Source organism: Malurus melanocephalus, unplaced genomic scaffold (assembly GCF_030028575.1).
Source record: "Malurus melanocephalus ecotype Western Australia unplaced genomic scaffold, MMel_1.1 scaffold_423, whole genome shotgun sequence".
NCBI lineage: Eukaryota > Metazoa > Chordata > Aves > Passeriformes > Maluridae > Malurus > Malurus melanocephalus.
Window position 1 is genome coordinate 576,257 of NW_026623655.1, and position 18,287 is coordinate 594,543.

General features: G+C 38.6%; 2 protein-coding genes across 2 annotated transcripts in view; one reads left to right on the forward strand and one right to left on the reverse strand.

The window, feature by feature from the left end:
- The first annotated feature begins 943 nt into the window (after window positions 1-943).
- On the forward strand, window positions 944-13,564 carry SLC5A12 (solute carrier family 5 member 12). Its single transcript, XM_057379774.1, has 15 exons — window positions 944-1,309; window positions 2,714-2,779; window positions 3,547-3,598; window positions 4,843-4,910; window positions 5,868-6,022; window positions 7,187-7,327; window positions 7,955-8,084; window positions 8,482-8,570; window positions 9,401-9,513; window positions 10,514-10,581; window positions 10,916-11,002; window positions 12,166-12,344; window positions 12,446-12,549; window positions 12,738-12,859; window positions 13,408-13,564. Exons 1-15 carry the CDS (start codon window positions 953-955, stop codon window positions 13,549-13,551), a joined length of 1,875 nt encoding a protein of 624 aa, XP_057235757.1. The 5' UTR covers window positions 944-952; the 3' UTR covers window positions 13,552-13,564.
- A 763-nt stretch (window positions 13,565-14,327) lies between these two features.
- The window catches only part of ANO3 (anoctamin 3), a 54,421-nt gene continuing 50,461 nt past the window's right edge, over window positions 14,328-18,287 (reverse strand). The window contains exon 26 of the mRNA XM_057379775.1: window positions 14,328-18,284. Coding sequence (XP_057235758.1) covers window positions 18,102-18,284 — 183 coding nt within the window. The 3' untranslated portion in view covers window positions 14,328-18,101. The remainder of the gene's footprint in view (window positions 18,285-18,287) is intronic.

Sequence of the window (18,287 nt, forward strand, 5' to 3'; positions counted from 1 at the left end):
GAAAGCCTAATAACTGAATTATAAAAGTTATGCCAAAGAGGTAGTTGAGATAAATGTTGCTGTTCAATCTGATTTTTTATGGTTCTCTTGTTCTGTAACTTTAGCCAAGCTGTACATGGATAAATAAAAGTCATTTCTCACACAAACCCATACAAGTGATGTTGTCTTTGGTAGAAATCAGTTAAAAATCAGTTTCTAACTGGAATTCATCCTCAGACAGTGCAGCACAAACAACACTTCTGTTCTTCTGYTCATCTGGAAATCCATTGAGTTTCCAAACACACCAAGGCTGGGCTAAAACCAGGTTAGTTTTAAAAATTAAAAGCTCCTGTTCCTTAGGGCTTCCTGAACTTCTGGAGATTCCACCAAGGAGCACACTTCGACCATCAAAGCCTATTTCTGACATTCAAAATCAGTTTTTAAGCATGTGAGGAAATTCCTCCTCCGAAAATAAACTCACCAGTGAGACGACACGTTCGTGCACTGAGCTTTCCTTCATTTCTCCCTCCTTTATTTTGTTCTCTATTGCTCTCATTTTATTATTTAAAAACGCTGAGATGTCAGAAAAGAGTTGGATGGAGCCAAYGTGCCAGGCTAATGTTTAACCTTGAATTTGCACATCACAGATAAAAAGGGATTGTCCCGCAGATTTCACAGTTTAGTCCCTCTCTTGAGCTTGCCTGGCAGAAGCACCCACAGCACCAGGGATTAAGTGAATTCATCCTTAACCCATCCTCAGCTCCCTTTTCTTTCATTCCTTAACTGAAAAAAGAAAAAAATTCCTTCTTTAATTCCAGAACTGAACTGGACTAGGAAAAAAATCTTCAGGCTGAAGAGTTTTCGCAGCTCATTTTTTGTCATTGTTGAGCTACAGATAAGCTGCAGTTTTGCAGAATTAATCTGGTCAGAGTAAAACCAGAATYTTCCAGCAGAGAATCTCAGATCTGGTGCCATGCCAGACTTCGTAGCTCCAGAAGTCAAAAAATTCGTGCCCTGGGACTACGTCGTTTTCGCGGCGCTGTTTTTGGTCTCCGCCAGCATCGGCGTCTTTTTTGCCATTAAAGAGAGGAAAAAGAAAACTTCCAAGGAATTTCTGGTGGGGGGCAGGCAGATGACATGTGGACCCATYGCTTTTTCTCTGACATCGAGTTTCATGTCGGCGGTGACGGTTCTGGGGACGCCCTCTGAAGTTTATCGCTACGGGGCATCCTTCGTGCTCTTCTTCCTTTCCTACACCCTCGTCATCATTTTTACTGCTGAGCTCTTCCTGCCTGTCTTTTATAGATCTGGCATCACCAGCACTTATGAGGTGAGTAAAAACCATAAAATTAAGTTAAATAAAACTCTAGCTTAACTATCATGTTTATATATATATATATATTTTAATGTCTGACAGAATGCGTTCTGCAGTGTTTTACAGAACGAATATATTGATGCATTGATTATTTTTGGAAATGATTTGCATTATTCAGATTGGTTATTGATATAGCAAAAGTTGAAAGAGCTCCTGTTATGCACAGACAAGATACAAGTTTACACACCAGAACCAAATTAAGTTACAGTTGGAAAATATTTCAGTGTGTACAAATTCTTTAAGTATTCTGCTCTGGTTTAGAGAGATGGACTTTAAGATCAACATTCAGTACTGTCCAATTCAAACTTAGTCTAGATATGGTAATTTTGACCAAGTTACCGTGTCTAAATAGCTGAGGTGGGAGGAAGAGAAAGAAGGTGGCAGGCCTGCTCCAAAAATAAAAAGGAAAGAAGAAAAAAACAAAASTCAGGGCTGGAGAATGAATTCAAGCATTCTCTAGGAAATGAAATTAWTGAGTTCTGAATTTTGTAGACTTTTTGCCTGGCATTTGCCCTGGAACACATCCACAGGACAGCTGCTGACCATTTGGGATGGCTCTTACTCACTTTTTGCTGCAAATTTGGCTGCTCCTCTCTGGGCAGTTTCAACCAAGCAAGAATTGGATGAAGAAACTGGGTTAGAAGGGCTGCTCATGCTCACTGAGCCCAAACTCAAGGAAGGGCTTTGGTCAAACAGATCTGCCTGGGTTTTGGGTTTTTGGAAATATTTCCAGGTCAGAGAAAAGTAAAATCAACCATTGCTGCAAATAGTTGCAATTTCTAGTTGGTTTTGATCCAAGATCAGAGAATTAATTACTTTTGTCATCTGAACCACCAAGGTGAAACTGTAGACTGAGAGACCCTTCAAGCAGGCTGGAAAGACAAATGTCACTTTTGTCACTGCTGGAATCTGTGCAATTTCTGCTGGGGATGAGCTCAAATTTCCTCGTTGTATCATTGGAATATGACTGTAACTTTCATCTGAAGTTTAGATTTCTTTGCAGCTCTTGGGTTCTTCCAGTCATTCCTTTCTTTTGAAGTTTAATTTCCTTTCATCTGAAGTTTAGATTTCTTCGAAGCTCTTGGGCTCTTCCAATTATTCCTGGTACCATACAGAAATCGATCACTGCAACCCAACACAGAACTCCAAGTGCTGGAGTTGATGAAAGATGATACAAGATGAAAAGATTTATTAAATGCAATTATGACATTTACACTCTTCATTACTGCTCACAAGAGCAGGGCCAGCTGCCAGTAAGTTTATTTGCACAGCAAGGTGTTATTCAGGGCAAACAGAAGGGCAACATCTGTGTCACGGATGCTGCTTTGTGCACTTCACTGAGATTTTGCTTTTTCCCAGTATTTGGAGTTAAGATTTAACAAGATTGTCCGTCTTGCCGCAACGCTGATCTACATCCTGCAGACGGTAAGAAAACACTGACTCTTTTTTTTTATGCTGATTTCACTCAACACTGATTTTCACAGACTAGCCTCACACGTTTTTTATAATCAGATATTTTAATGAGTACTATTTTTGCTTAATTTTTTCACTTGAACTATGAATGTTAGAAAGAAAGTATGATTACATTTCTAACTTTCTAAATTCTGTGGATTTTTCTGTTTAGCATGAAGAGTGCCATTTTAGTTGTCATTGTTATGACCATCTCAAAAGGTTCCATTATCTGTATTTGATGGAAAGATGGGATTTGATGGAAGATCAGGAGATATTTCTTTCTGCATTAACTCCATTTTAGGCATTCCCAAACCTCTGGCAACGAATCTGAATGCTTCTTGACTTTTGTGCTTTGTTTCTCCATGAGTTCYCTGGGATCTCACATGTAAAGGGTACTGAGTCAGTTACTTTGAAAGGGATTGAATGGAAAAATGAACACTTAATTTCTAAGACTGATGCAACTCCATTTCTGTGTCACTATTTGTGTTTTCTGAGGATAATTTGTCATCGATTCATCTTAGCAATGGAGAAATAATGAATACGAAGACAGGTAATGGTCCTTTCCTCAGAAAGAAACACAAGATTTTCATTTTTAAGGCTCAAACAAAAAGCCACATGCAATACAAGCTGGTCTAAAGGAGCCCCTAGATCTGGTATTTGGCTCAGAGCCCTACTCTAAATAGAAGCCTCATGACTGAGCACTCAAATATGTCATTTTTAATGAACTTTTTCTCCTTCAGATCCTTTACACAGGAATAGTGGTCTATGCTCCATCACTGGCACTCAACCAAGGTGAGTTCCTGTGCTGCCCCAAATAACCACCCCAAAAGGATTGCTACAGTCAATGAAATGAAAAAAAAGAGATAAAGATTTTGACTTTCACCTTGCAGCTCAACGTTTCCAACTCCCCTCACACCCAAACATCAGCAGGAGCCTCGTGGTTTCTCTCCTGCTCCCCTTTCCACTCAGTCAGCACCCAAAGGGATTTGAAGCAAACAATTTCCCAACATCCTGACAAAGTTCACAGTACGAGCTGATGATCCAAGACCACACTCTGTACTTTGATTTCCCCCTGCYCCTGTCTCTTGTGTTCAGGTTTCCATGAGCATAAATCTTCTCCCCGTAGCCAGAGATGAACGCTGTGCTGCTGTCTGCCCTCAGAATTCTTCAATATTTGCAAACTGGGCATAGAAATCCATCACCACAGATGGGATTTGTGATTTTACTGCCACAGGGCACAAGAAATCATCATGGCTCAAAATCCTGACTTCACCAAAACTGACTGGGAAGAGATTGGGAGGCTCTTTTTGTTGCTCATTGTGTGAGCTGCATTCAGTTTGTTCAATCCCACCAAACTTCCTTCCTCTGGCACGCAGCTGAACTCCATGGGAAAGTTCTCATTCATTATTCATTAATTACATTAATTACCACACTAATTTTGTTAATAAGAGAACCTTTACCCAATAGTTTTGACCTCACAGACCCATGCCTGGTGGGTGAGATTTCACTGTCAGCCARCACAAAATCTGCACATCTCGTGCAAAGAAACTTTACGAAGCAAAATGAACACAAAAATTTGTTTTCATGAATCACATTTTAGCACTGAGTCATTCTTAGAAGCAAGCAATGGAATTTTCTTAGGGGTTGGGGTTCTTTTTTTTGTCTTAGGATTCTTTGGGAATCTGTGGAGAATTTGGTTTCTCAAGAGAAAGTTTTGTACTGAGAACACAAGTGAAGCATTGCTTATTAAGCTGTGTGCCATCAGAATTACATTTTTGCTTTATGCAAATATTCTTATGTGTTACTTTTGCTTGAAAGTCAATTAATTTGAATTTAAAAGAAAACAACAATGCAAAACATTGCCCAGAAGTTCTAAAAAACTTGAACAATCCAGCAAAGCTCCAAATAGACAGATAAAATGAAAATTAATAATTATTCCTATCCTTCTAAAGCTAAAGAATTGTAGCTTTTCTGCTGCCTTCCTGATTACTTGCCTCCATTCACTAATGATATTGGGTTTTTTTTTGGTTTTGCAGTCACTGGATTTGATCTCTGGGGCTCTGTAGCTGCCACAGGAATTGTCTGCACTTTCTATTGCACTCTGGTATGTAACATTTGGAGCACAAGTGGTTAATTCCACCATCCTTTAAACATTTCAGACCATCAGAGAAGGGTGGAACCCGKGGAGAGCACAGAGATAAATTTCTTYCACCCTCTGTGTCTATTTGGAGRGAGAAAAAATCCTCTCTTAATCCTCTGCTGTRTGTCTSAARGTCTGAACCAGACATCTCKAGACAGATAAGGAGGCAATAAATTTCCCCATCWTCYTCTGAGAAGGTGATCCTTATCTTTTACAAATTATAGGCTGAAAAACACAGTAATGAAAATTGTGCTCAGGGGTGAAATGCTGAAACCTAGAAAGGACAATCAGCAGGTTGGAGAGCTTTACTTTTGAGTGGAAGCAGCATGAGGCTCCAAGTTGCAAAATAGATAAATTTTATTGATATTTGCAGTGGAGCAACAGAGCCCTGGGGCTCAGGACACAAACTAATCATTTGCCACCAATGATTTTTTTTCAATGAAACACTTCACTCTTGTTGAAAACACTTCCTGTGTGCTCTACATTTGATCAAATGTGGAAGTAGATATGAAGAAAGCTGAATGGCAAATCCAGCTGGAATTTCTGGAGCTGTTTTTGTGTTAGGCTAATGGTGAACCAATGGGATCTGARAATGAAGAGTCCTATGGGATGTAGGAACAGGCCTGAACCCCCATAGCTTTTGTTCCACACTATGATATGTTCTTCAAATGCCCAAGGAGGCAGAAAAAAAGCATTTAACTGGAAGTCAAATATTCTCCTTTGMCAGTGGACAAACTATTTAGGCTGTGATTTTTTTTGTGATCTGCAAAAATACACAATTTGTGGGAGAATGCAGAGTCCTGATTTGTTAGGTGCTGCACATACAGTGGTCAAAATAAGGAGTCCTTCTACATTTTTCAATTGTTGAGCACCAGGAGACGAGGCTGGGGGCACACAGCATTTTTTTTTTTATTGTTTCAGGGAGGGTTAAAGGCTGTTGTCTGGACAGATGCATTTCAAATGGTTGTCATGGTGGCCGGGTTTGTGACGGTTTTGATYCGAGGAACGAGCCTGAACGGTGGATCCACCAAAGTCTGGGAAGATGCCCATGGAGGATCACGGCTCAATATATTTGAGTAAGAAAAAAATGATGCAAACCTTTCTTTTTTTGTGTATTTATTGTTTAGAAACCCTACCCTCACTAAGCCAAAACTACTCAGACTTGTTATTAAAAAACCTCGGCGACCCTGTCCGGTCCATTCCTCATTTCTTCTTATTGGCAATGCTTTTGACCTCAAGGAAAGCTTAAACACTTTGAGAAATCAAAGTCCTGCTGAACTGAACTGGGGGTTTGCCATTTTTTCTTTGTGTGGCTACAAATGCAGCCCAATTCTTCCTTCCAGTTTCAAACACAGAATATTYTGAGTTGGAAGGGATCCACAAGAATCAAGTAAATGGCCCATACAGGGATCAAACATGAAACCTCGATGCCATCAGCACCATGTTCTCACCACATGAGCCAATCTGAGTGGCTAATTGTATATATAAATTGTATATATATTTCATTTTCTTCTCATTAAACAGAAACTATATTTTATTTGTGTGCACCACAGCAGCCAACAATAGTGCAGCAGCATCCTGGGGTTTAAATCTGCTCCTCCTTTGGCTGTTTGGGGCATTTTTTGATTGATCAAATCACTGACAGAATCCAGCAGCAAGGTCAGATGTTCCCTGCTGTCCCTTAAAGATAAGGAGAACTGCAAAGATGACACAGAAAGGTGTTTTTGTACCAGTCAGATCTGCTGAGTTTTGGAGTTTTGTTGTAYGAAAGATAAGACTGCAGCTGAGGCAATTTCTTCTAAAGGAATTTACATCATAATGATGTGTTATTGAGAGTTCACTGGATTTTTTAGGGTTTGGTAAGCGACCTTTTTCCTGACAAAGGGTGGGGTCTCAGGCAGGATGGCTTATAGGTCTGCTGCAATATGGCAAAGATCTGATATCTGAGCATAAACATCCTTATAAATATGATTAACCTCAATTAAGCCATCCTCTGACTGGATCTGAATGGTATTTGTTTATCCTGACTTGAAAACAGTGTATTCCAATCTAACAGTAAAAAAAAAAAATCCCAAAATTCCAGACCTAAATAGGTCTGTGCTGACACACAGTATTACCGATGCAGATGGTGGGACACAACAGATAGTTCTGAAAAAATCACATATCTCTTGCTGAAAAAAAAAAAAAAAAGTTTAAATAAAAACCCTAAATTGCTTATTTTTTTATTTTCTTTCTTGCAGCTTTGATGCTGATCCTTTGAGACGTCACACCATCTGGACCATCGTTATTGGGGGAACCTTCACCTGGCTGGGGATTTATGGGGTCAACCAGTCCACCATACAGAGATGCATTTCCTGCAAGTCAGAGAGGCATGCCAAGCTGTAAGACACCTCCATTGACCCATTCCTAACATCAAACATGCTGATGTTGCATTTCATCAACTTTTTCAGCTATATTAAATAAATATTCGTACCCCATTAGGTGGTAATAAGTTTAATTTTGCTCTGACATTCTTCCTCTGGCTCAAAATGACTTAAGCATATGTAGAGAAAAAAGAGGCAGCTRCCTGTCTCAATTTATGGTCAGGCTGATAAATTAATCCTCAAAAGCAGATTCCAGATTCCAGAAGTTGTGTTATGATACATCTTCATTGTAAAAATGTATTTATTGGAACTGTGTTCACGTTACGCTGCATTTAAAAGTGGTTATTGATTTAGTAAGGTATTATCTAAATAAAATGAATCTTAATAGTTTCTTAAAATTCTGCAGAATCAGGATAATCAGGATCAAAATAGAACAAAGTGAATTTTCACCATATAGACATACAGAGGATGGTGTAATTTTCTTTTCTTTTCTTTTTTTTTTTATATTTTGCTTCAACTTCTATAACCACTTTGAAATATAAAACCAGCTGGGATTAAGGGATCTCCCTGAAAAGCTCAGGATAAATATCTTGTAACAACTTTTTCATTTGCCTTCCAGTGAACAGTTTCTCTCTTTTGCTGCAGGGCACTTTACCTGAATTTGTTGGGACTTTGGACAGTCCTGGTGTGTGCAGTTTTTTGTGGATTGGTGATGTACTCTCATTACAAGAGCTGTGACCCTTGGACTGCTGGTTTCATTTCAGCTCCTGATCAGGTACAGATGTCCATGATGACAATTAGGAGCTGCTTTGGGCTCAGATATRGCACAAATCAGTTTAAATTTTGTGAAATTCTTCATGTCCTTTCAACACTCAGGCACTGTGGTGGCTGCCAGCTCAGGGCTACAATAAATATTCTGGCAGTTCTGCAGTAATAACCCAGTTTTTGATTTGATTTATTTTTTTGTTCATTTTGTAAAAGGAGCATTTTTGCCAAAAGACATCCCTTTTGCTCAAAATCTGACACCACATTATTTGTGACAACACCAGAATTCAGCAACATGCTCATAAACAGCTGCTTCTCTTGCACTACCCAGGAAACTCTTAATTTTAATTAATTTTAATTAATTTTGATTAATTTCTCATGTTTCTCTTGTGCTCTTTCTCTCCCAGCTCATGCCATACTTTGTCATGGACATTTTTTCCTCGATGCCAGGAGTCCCAGGGCTGTTTGTTGCCTGTGCATTCAGCGGAACATTAAGGTCTGTGAACCCAAATTGACATTTCTGTGTAGGATCATTTCTTGGGAACCCAAAAGAAGGCCAAAATTTGCAATMCTAAGAAAAGCTCAGCTGCTTTTTTTCTTTATTTATTTTTAGTTCTGTATTGAATCATGTTGTATGCTTAGAATCACGTGGATGTGGCACTTGGAAACTTGGTTTAGTGGTGGATTTGACYGTGCTGGGTTAGCAGTTGGACTCTATGATCTTTGAGGTCTTTTYCAAYCTAAATTAATCTCTGAYTGTATTTATGACAAAGTCTAACTGCMCATCTCCAGTATCTTTTTATCCAAAACAGCTTTTAGAGCAATGTTATCCATACAAAGCGTAGAAAAACTTGAGTTCAACTTCCCAAAATACCCTTGGGAGCTGCTCCTGGTGAAATTTTCTTTACTTAACTGCCACAATTTCATAGTCAGGGGTGTAAATGTTTTCAGCAAGTCTGTCTGTAACTGCATTCACCAAAGACAGGCTTTGTTCATGGGGCCGTTCATGGGTGACTGCACATCCTTCCATTTTAAGGGAGTAAAGTTTTAATTCTTGATCATGTCAATATTTAAGGACTTTGCAAACTTGCACATGGGAGGGTCAGCGAGGATGAGTTTCTCTCTTGTCCCAAGCCAGCACAAAGCAGAGCCTCAACAAGAGCAGAAGGAACAGGAACCTCCCCAGTTCGAGCAGCACAATATGGAAAATCCCACAAAACACAGTTCTTGAAGAGCTGAATAAGAGGAAGCATTTCTTTATAAAGTCAAGCTGATTGCAGATTATATTTCTTTTTATTTATTTCCCACTCTTCTCCCTTCCCACAGCACGGTGGCTGCCAGCATCAATGCTTTAGCMACTGTTACCTTTGAGGACCTGGTCAAGAAAGGTTTCCCAAATCTCTCGGAGAAGATGAGCACGTGGATCAGCAAAGCTTTGTGTGGGTACTCAGGATGGGATCCATTTATTTATCACTGCACAGATTCCCTCAAACCTTTGGAAAACTCCACAGGAATTAAACCCTTTATAAACTCTCGAGGTGAACATCAGCCTGATGCTTCAGTAATGTGGAAAAAAACATTAACAACCACTACTCACAATCCTTGGAAAAGTTTAGTCTATTGAAAATATTGGAAAACACTTTTCATAACACAGCAAAAAGTATTGATGTAGTTATTACCACATTAATATTGCTTATACACATTAGTATTGCTTATTCTTTCAGAGTAATAGATTAATTTCTGTTTAAACTCAGAGTGTTACATAAGCACATTGTTCAGCTTTTCAGAGAAGATATACGCCACAAAAGGTAAAAAGCCCCATAAAATATCATCAACATATCAAGCACCCAACATTATTTTAATTTTAAGGATATTTGTTACAATTATTATGATAAGATCATAACCCTTTCATAAATACCGTAAAAATACCATAAGAATTGTATTAATATTCATAAATATTACAGAAGAGCCAAACCCATGCATTTTCTCATTCTGTAACAGCTTTTGGTCTTCTCCATTCTTGTTTTTCCATTCACTGCTTGGTTTTTTTACACCCTGGACCTAGAAAGGTCCATTTTTTATGCCTGAAACAACACAAATTTTGCTTGGCTTTTCCCAAGGCTGCTGCATAGAGAGTTCCACCCACCATGAAATTAAAACTGATGCCAAAGGAAGAAATCCATGCTGCTCATCATTTCTCACCTCATTAAAAAATTATATTTAAAGGAAAACTAAACATTTCCATACGGGGCAGAACTTTATAATTAATTAATGAAATGAAATTAATTTCATTGTTACTGTTTTGACTTTTTAAGGAAAATGAATCAACCCAATGAGACTTCACACTGCTGAGTACATTAATAATCCACTCTAAACATGCAATAAAAATGTTTATTTATGATAAGAAATTCCTCCAGCACTGAACCTGATCTTTTCCAGGTGTTTTATACGGTGTCCTGTGCACTTCCATGGCTGCAGCAGCCTCGCTGCTGGGAGGAGTCGTGCAGGTATTTCTTGCTTCAGAAATGCAATAAACACAACAGGAATGAAGAGAAAAAAAATGAAAAAAAAAAAGAGAAAATAATGCTGCTGAAAATAATTTCTGTGGGCATTTTGCTGAGAGGAATAAGTAGGGAAAAAAAAAATCATAAATCCCCTAACTCGTTCATTATTTACTCACTGCTGGAAATACTGAGGATGATTCTCTCCTTACCTGTGCCCTGAAATCACTGCTTATCCCTTCTCCATCACCATTTTCAAGCTGAAATTACAGATTAAAATGAAAATTGGGTTTGCTGCCCCTCTGCTGCCCCTCTGAACTTTCCTTCTGTGCACCCACAGGCATCTCTCTCCATCCACGGGATGTGTGGGGGGCCCATGCTGGGGTTATTCACCCTGGGAATTCTGTTTCCCTGTGCCAACTGGAAGGTAAGGAACAAAAATCCTCACCTAAAAGAAGTTWTTTTTTGGTTAAAACTCCATTTTGAAAATGGTTTGGGTTTTTTCTTTCCAGATTTAGTTCCTGAGGATCTAAGATAGATTTAGATGTGTCTTTTCCCTGTCTAAATTTATCCTGTTAAATTTAAGTTTACCCAGCTGTGGATAATTGGTGATTAGGTTCATGTGAGGGTTTTCTTGAAAATTATTTTTGTTTTTGAGTTTYATTAAGAAGAAAATATTCAATACTTTCATTATCCTTGGGATGTGATAGTTTTTACTATGTATTTGTAGTATATTTTCACTATATATTTATAGTACTATCACATATAACATGGAGTTTTTACTTTAATATTATATATAATAGCATAATATGTGTATAATGTATATTAGTAATATATATTAATATATTATACTGTATTATATTATGTTATATGATATGATATGATATGACATGATATGATATGATATGATATGACATGACATGACATGACATGACATGACATGATATGGTATGACATGACATGATATGATATAGTATGATATGACATGATATGATATGATGTTATGTTATATGACATGTTGTTATATTATAGTATAATAATATAGTATATAGTATAAAATATAATTTATATTATATTATATTATATTATATTATATTATATTATATTACATTGCATTACGTTATATTATATTAATTATACCATATTATATCATACTATATAGTACCATATTATATCATATTATTTTAAGGTAATATTTTATATTTTCCTTATAATTATTATATTATATCATATGCTATATTTATTCTATTTTAATATTAAAATAAATAATAATAAATAATGAATTATAAATACAATAATTAATAATTACAGATAATAATTATTGATCAATAACAATACAATAATCAAYAACCAATAAATAATAACAATAATGATCAATACTCATATAAAATAATAATGAATAATAAACAACAAATTACTAATAATTAATAATTACTAATAAAGAACTATTAATCCATAACCAATATCGATAATAATCAATAACCAATAATGAATAATAATGATCAATAATCAATAATCAATGATCAATAATCAATAACCAATAAYCAATAATGAAATCCAGCCCTAWAACGCATTCATCCCTCTCTCCAGGGTGCAGTGTCAGGTCTCCTGGCCGGGCTCAGTGTGGCATTCTGGGCTGGCACGGGTTCATTCCTGTTCCCCTCTCCCCCGGCCAAGGCGCTGCCGCTGCCGCTGGCCACTCTCAACTGCAGCATCACCAACAGCACCGCTCTGCTGCCCACGGCGCCTCCCACGCTGCCCCCACACAGGTATTCTCCTGCTTTTGCCATTTTAGCCCATGTTTTCCTCAGTGAGGTGAATATATATATATATATATATATATATATATTTATTTTTGTCCCCCGGGCAGGCCTTGGCTGGCAGACGCCTGGTACTCGCTGTCCTACCTGTATTTCAGCGCCGTGGGCTGCGTGTGCTGTGCCCTCACGGGGCTGCTCATCAGCTTCCTCACAGGTGGGTGTTCTATACAAAACCRGGCTTTTCCTTTTTTAAGGAGAAATGTTCCAAAAAGTCCAGCAGATGACCCGAGACACACTCAGAACAGAGCAGCAGGCGCTGATCCTGCTCCCCCACCTCATGGTTCACGCACAGCCATCCACAGACTCACATTATTTTCTTTTTTCCCCATTTCCTTTCTTCAGGACCTAACAAAGGAGAAGACATCCCACCAGTGCTGATTAAACCARTCTGCAACCTGTTCTGCTTTTGGTCCCAAAGGCTGAAAATCCTCCTGTGGTGCGGCGTGCAGCACGACAGCCTGGAGGTGAGAACCTGACAGCAGCATGGACCCACAGGATATGTGGTGCTGAGCAGAGAAATCATCACCAACCTCATTAATATCAGCAGATGCTCTTCAATTTGGGCAAGTGAGATCAGCCAGACCCACTCAGGAATAAGTCACTTATTTATTTTTCCTGTTTGTATCAAACGTAGGGACTCGCGCTTTGAGAGGACAAACAAAGCCAGGAGCTCATGAAATGGTTCTGAGCTCCCTCTCGCTGCCCTCCCTGCTCCTGAGTGGGGACAAAAATGCCCTTTACACCCTTGAGAGTTCACCTCATCCTTCCCCTGAGCTCAGAGGAAAGGATTTCAGAACTCACAGTTCCCCAAGCTGCCCCCAGAACACCTGAGCTGCCCCTTCCCACCTCCACCTCCTCTCTCCAGGCTTTGCAGTTCATCAAAAAAACACAAAAACTTATCTTCTCAGTGTTTCCACAATTTTCCTTTAATCAAAGGGAAAAGGCTGTAAATACAGCTTCAAACCACAAGAGTGTTTTCTTTCTTTTACTTTTTTGGGGTTTTTTTTTTCAGATGGACCTGGAGAAAAAGCTGCCTAAAGCTGCTGCAAATAAAACCAGGACAGATAAYATCAGCAAAGGAAATCCTCACCAGATCCCTGGTTACAATCCTGAGGAAAATTCCTACACAAACCTGAGCAGAGAAACTCGCCTCTAGAAGCTGAGGGACAACGGACATTCAATCAAAATTTAGTTCTCCAGCTTCAGAAATTCMGAACTTTTTTTATTGCATTWACTTGTAGGTGACCAAGAGGGAACAATTGCTCTCTATAGCAAGAAAGGCCAGGTTTTTATTTATGGTTTTCTTGGCAGGCCTGGGGTTTTGGACAATGGGGTTTTGGCAGAATTGCTATTTGGGAAGAAATGTTGCTTGAATTTTGTTGTGGAAGCTCCCACTCTTGACACAGCTGCATCACTTGCTCTGTTCAGTAACTCATGGTTGAAGGGAAATGTGCAAAGGTGAATTTGAGATTAATTCAGCCTTTAGAGAAGCAGGCTGAGCCTACACAAAAAATCCCCTCACAGAATCCTTGTGGACCAGAGGGGTCTTTCAGACACCGAGATAAATGCGTTTGCTCCCTCTATGAAACTCAAGTTTTCTTTATAACTCCTTATTGTAAACGTTATAGGAGAGAGTAACAAATTTTACTTTGAATTCAGGGTAGCTCTGTGTTGGTTTTCAGCTCAAAAAGATCCACTTTTATGCAATTAAGAAAATAAACCAACATTTAATGATGATTATGCCTCCTAGTTGATAATTCATGCTGAATTTTGAAACAAACACATAATTAGGCAAAATAATCTGTCTGGTACAAGGCCACAGCTGATGTGTATTTTGTACTACTGAGGATATGTACTTCCAAAGAAACATCTAAAAACAAAAATTCATTTATCATCCGCCATCACTGCCAAAATTTTAGCCTTGTCGCCATTTATTTATAAATGCTTTACAAAAATGGGTTAGGAAAGAAATGAATCATTCATGTTGGAAAAGATTATCAGTTCCAGTCTTTGAGCAAGCATCATGACAAACAAATCCCAGCCCTAAGTGCCACGTCCTGTCGTTTCTCCACCACTTCCAGGGATGATGACTCCAGCACCTCCCAGGGCAGTCTGTTCCAAAGCTTTCAGTGAAAAAATTCTTCCTGCTGTATAACATGTGCAGCCTGAGGGTTTGTCCTCTCATTTTGTCATCAGCTCCTGGTGTGCCCTGAGCAGTGTGGATCCCTCAGCAGCTCCCCTGCCCTTCTCTGCAGCTGAGAACCCAAACTGGACACAGCTCTCGAGGTGTGGGACCAGCACCCCTGGGTCCTTTTCCCCTGGAGCTTTCCAGAACTCTGACTGCAGCCTGGGATTGTCATGGCTGAGTGCGGAACCAGAATTTGCACCACTGACCCCCTGATCCAGCCTGGCCAGATCCCTCTGCAGAGCCTTCCTGCCTCCAGCACAGCCACACTCCCACCCAGCATGGTCTGAAAACTCACTGAGGGTGCCCTCCATCCCCTTGTCCTCCCTCTTTGTGGGGACAAACTTGGAGACAAACYTCTCATCAGGATGGCCAACAAGACAAAATTCATATTTTCCTTTTTTTTTTATTCACCAAAATTCAGATCTCACACATTAGGCAGAAATTTAGAATAAAAATTCATAAGAAATGAGGTGTGTATCACGTATCAGGACTTTGTGCCATTTCTGAAATGGAAATTTCTTTTGTCTGAATTCAAGATGCAGAATTTGGTTAAGAATAATTAAGACATTTTTAACAAATGCTTTATATATAAAAATATCRAGTTGCTCATGCAGTCTCTCCAAGGGCGCATGCATAGAGCAAAGTTGTCATAGATTAGATCTGCAACGATCTAAAGCATTTTTGCACAGAAATTGAGATTCTAAAGCTTTATCAAACGTCACAAACTCAGCCTGCATGCACAGTCTAGTCATACTARTCATCTGTTGGAAAAGACAATATTTAGAATATGAAAAGATCATTCACCATTCAAAAAATACATTATTCCTGAGGACAGTGTGTGCCTTGTTCTTTAGGAAARTAACGTGCAGTCCATGAAAACAGCATACTAAGCAAAGTCCAGCAAAAAGGTTTCTCAGCTTAAGCAAATGGYGAGACAGTGGCAAGACCTTGAGATGTTGCTGATGTCCTCCAAAAGCAAAAAACACACAGAGAGTGTTTCTCCAAACTTCTTGTGCTTTTCYTGTGCATAAAATTCACCGTATCTGTCTATGCCAGATTTACATACTTGCCTTTCATGTACTCCTACATATCAGTGTTGAAAAGAATTCGTAATATATATAGGGAAATCTCCAATATAAAAAGATTTTTTAATGTGGTGTTTCAAGTCCAATTGGAATTTGCCTAAGTATGTATTGACATGTGTCAATACCAAGAGCAGAAAACAAGTATAAAATAATCAATATTTCTGATTTTTGCCTGGTTTTACCCTGCATCTTTCTACCTTGGGCCAGCCAAGACGTTTTGCTTTTCGAGAACACATTAAAAAGAGCTCATCTGTGACCTTCTGAAGAACTGAAGCATGATCACTACATGGCACAGAAACAAAAACTGTGGCACAGGGTTAATGCTGCCAAATGGTGCCTCACAATCCACAGAATGAGACAGAGACAATGAATTAAATCAAACTTTGTGATTCTACTGGCACTGAGCAGAGTGCACCAATCTTCTCCTGAGGAACTTCACAACCCGAAATGCAAAGGAACCAAACAGCCTTTCCAAAATATGGCAAGCTGAGTTCCATCAGCCCTTTATCACAGAAGGAATGGGTAATGTATCTGACTGGACCAGATCTTCAAATTTGTCTCCTCCTTTCATGCAGCAGTGTAAACACTCCTACAATTGCCCTGTCTAGCACAGAGCTGGAATTAACCCAGAAATTTCATGAATATGGTGAAATAACTGATGAACTGAAAAGTCTCTGGATACAACAGATGCTATTCACCCACTTTGATGGGCTCCTGACTCTTGAAAATTAATTATGATAAAATAAAATAAATTTGTTGTGCTTCGTAAATGGAAGTGAATACTGGAATCACACTTTTTAGTTCAATAGGATAATGTAAATAGCAAAAGTTCAGGTCTTTTAGTATCTGTCAGRAGYGATTTTGCTGCAGCTTTATCCCTAAAAATAATGCTAAAATTCAGATTTTGTAGTTACTGTGCTTTGCTGATTCTTGATTTTTAAAATTTTTCTCATCCAATATAGAGAAGCRTTATTTAAAATTGTACAAGAGAAACAGAACTATAACTGTTTCTCCTTCCCTTCCCTGCRAAGTATCCCTTCCAACTTGTTTAAAAGTGCTTTTTCCATATTACGAAAATTAGTAACAAACAATTTCATCACCAAAATGTGACTATTMAACAGAAGCAACACTGCAGTATGCTGTTTGCACATAAAAACTCAAATTTGATTCCTCAATGAACATCTATCTTTTTAGTGATTTTATCGAAAAAATCCCCCCCAAAGTGTAAGAAGGCATACAAATAATAATAATAATAATAATAATAATAATAATAATAGTAAATCTAACCACCGTGTGTGTATGCATTTATATACAACCTGTATACATATTTGCCTGTATCCAACTCCAAAATTATGACATATTTAGGCCAATAAAAGAAATGTACATTAGTGGAACATTTACAATTATGACAAGAAGAACATTGTTATATATTGCTCTTCTCCTTCCCTGAACAAGCAAGCCACAGCATTATACTGCATGTCTCATATTTATCTGCAGAAGCTTGCATACTGCAAAGATATAATTGTGTTTTTGAAGAGCAAGTCATGTGCACTGCATGGGACTATTTCAAGTTAGCATTTCATGGAATCATTGCCCAGACAGGTCAAGAGGAACAGTAACACAGTCAGCATGAAAATGACAGTTTTTCCATCCTGGAAGAGTGTGGAGATGGCCTTTCCACACAAAAAAAGTGGAAAAACGACTCAACAGCTGTGTCATTTTCAAACAGAACTACAACATGGGCAACAGCATTCCAGTGCTGCTGTTTTCTTTCTGAATTTGGATTTTTTGGTTTTCAACTCGATGGATAAATTAATGACACTGATGTGCAAATCTTAAACTGCATAGTATATATTTAGCAGCCACAGACCCCTTTTTTTTTTTAGGGTAGGACCACATCCACAATCTCAACAAGAGACTAGGRCAAACCTGACAAAACAGTAAGCCTGAAAGATCAAGTTATGGCCACAAAGGCAACAACTGCTCTTTTCTTTAGAGGCATTACAGATGGAGCTGAGCAATCAGAAGCTGTAGAAGTAGAGGATATCACAAAAGTTGGTTTTAGCCATGCCCTTACTCTATAGGCTCACAGGTAATTTCCTGTTTTCACCATGCCGACAGCATCTTCACGAACAGCATGAAAATTCACTGCCTTTTTTAAAAACAGTGTCCAGATTTTCAATCTGCCTGCACCCATTTCTGAATTCCAACTGTCCTTGGAGCTCATCACCCACCAGTTTCAGGTAAGGCTTTTCCTCATCATTGTTGGAAACATCTCTTTTCCAGTGCCTGCCGAAATACGCAGCCGTAGTGCCCAGCAAGAACAGATAAACACCACAAAATCTCCCACACTGGTGCCACACTGACTTCATTTTGCAACTYTTCCCCAATTTCAAACAGTGTTTTTTGTTGTAGCAAAACTTGTAGTAGTGACTAAGGCCATTCGTGGTGATATTGTTTCCCGTTCTTTTTCCTTTCTCTCTGCAAATGTTCCAGTTCAGCCTCATACATCATTTCTTGGACTAAATATTTCTCTCTTCTCATTCTGTCACACAAGTCTTTGGGTATGTCTGGAATTAGGTAGGCAATGAAAGACTTTATTCCAAAAACAAGGTGCTG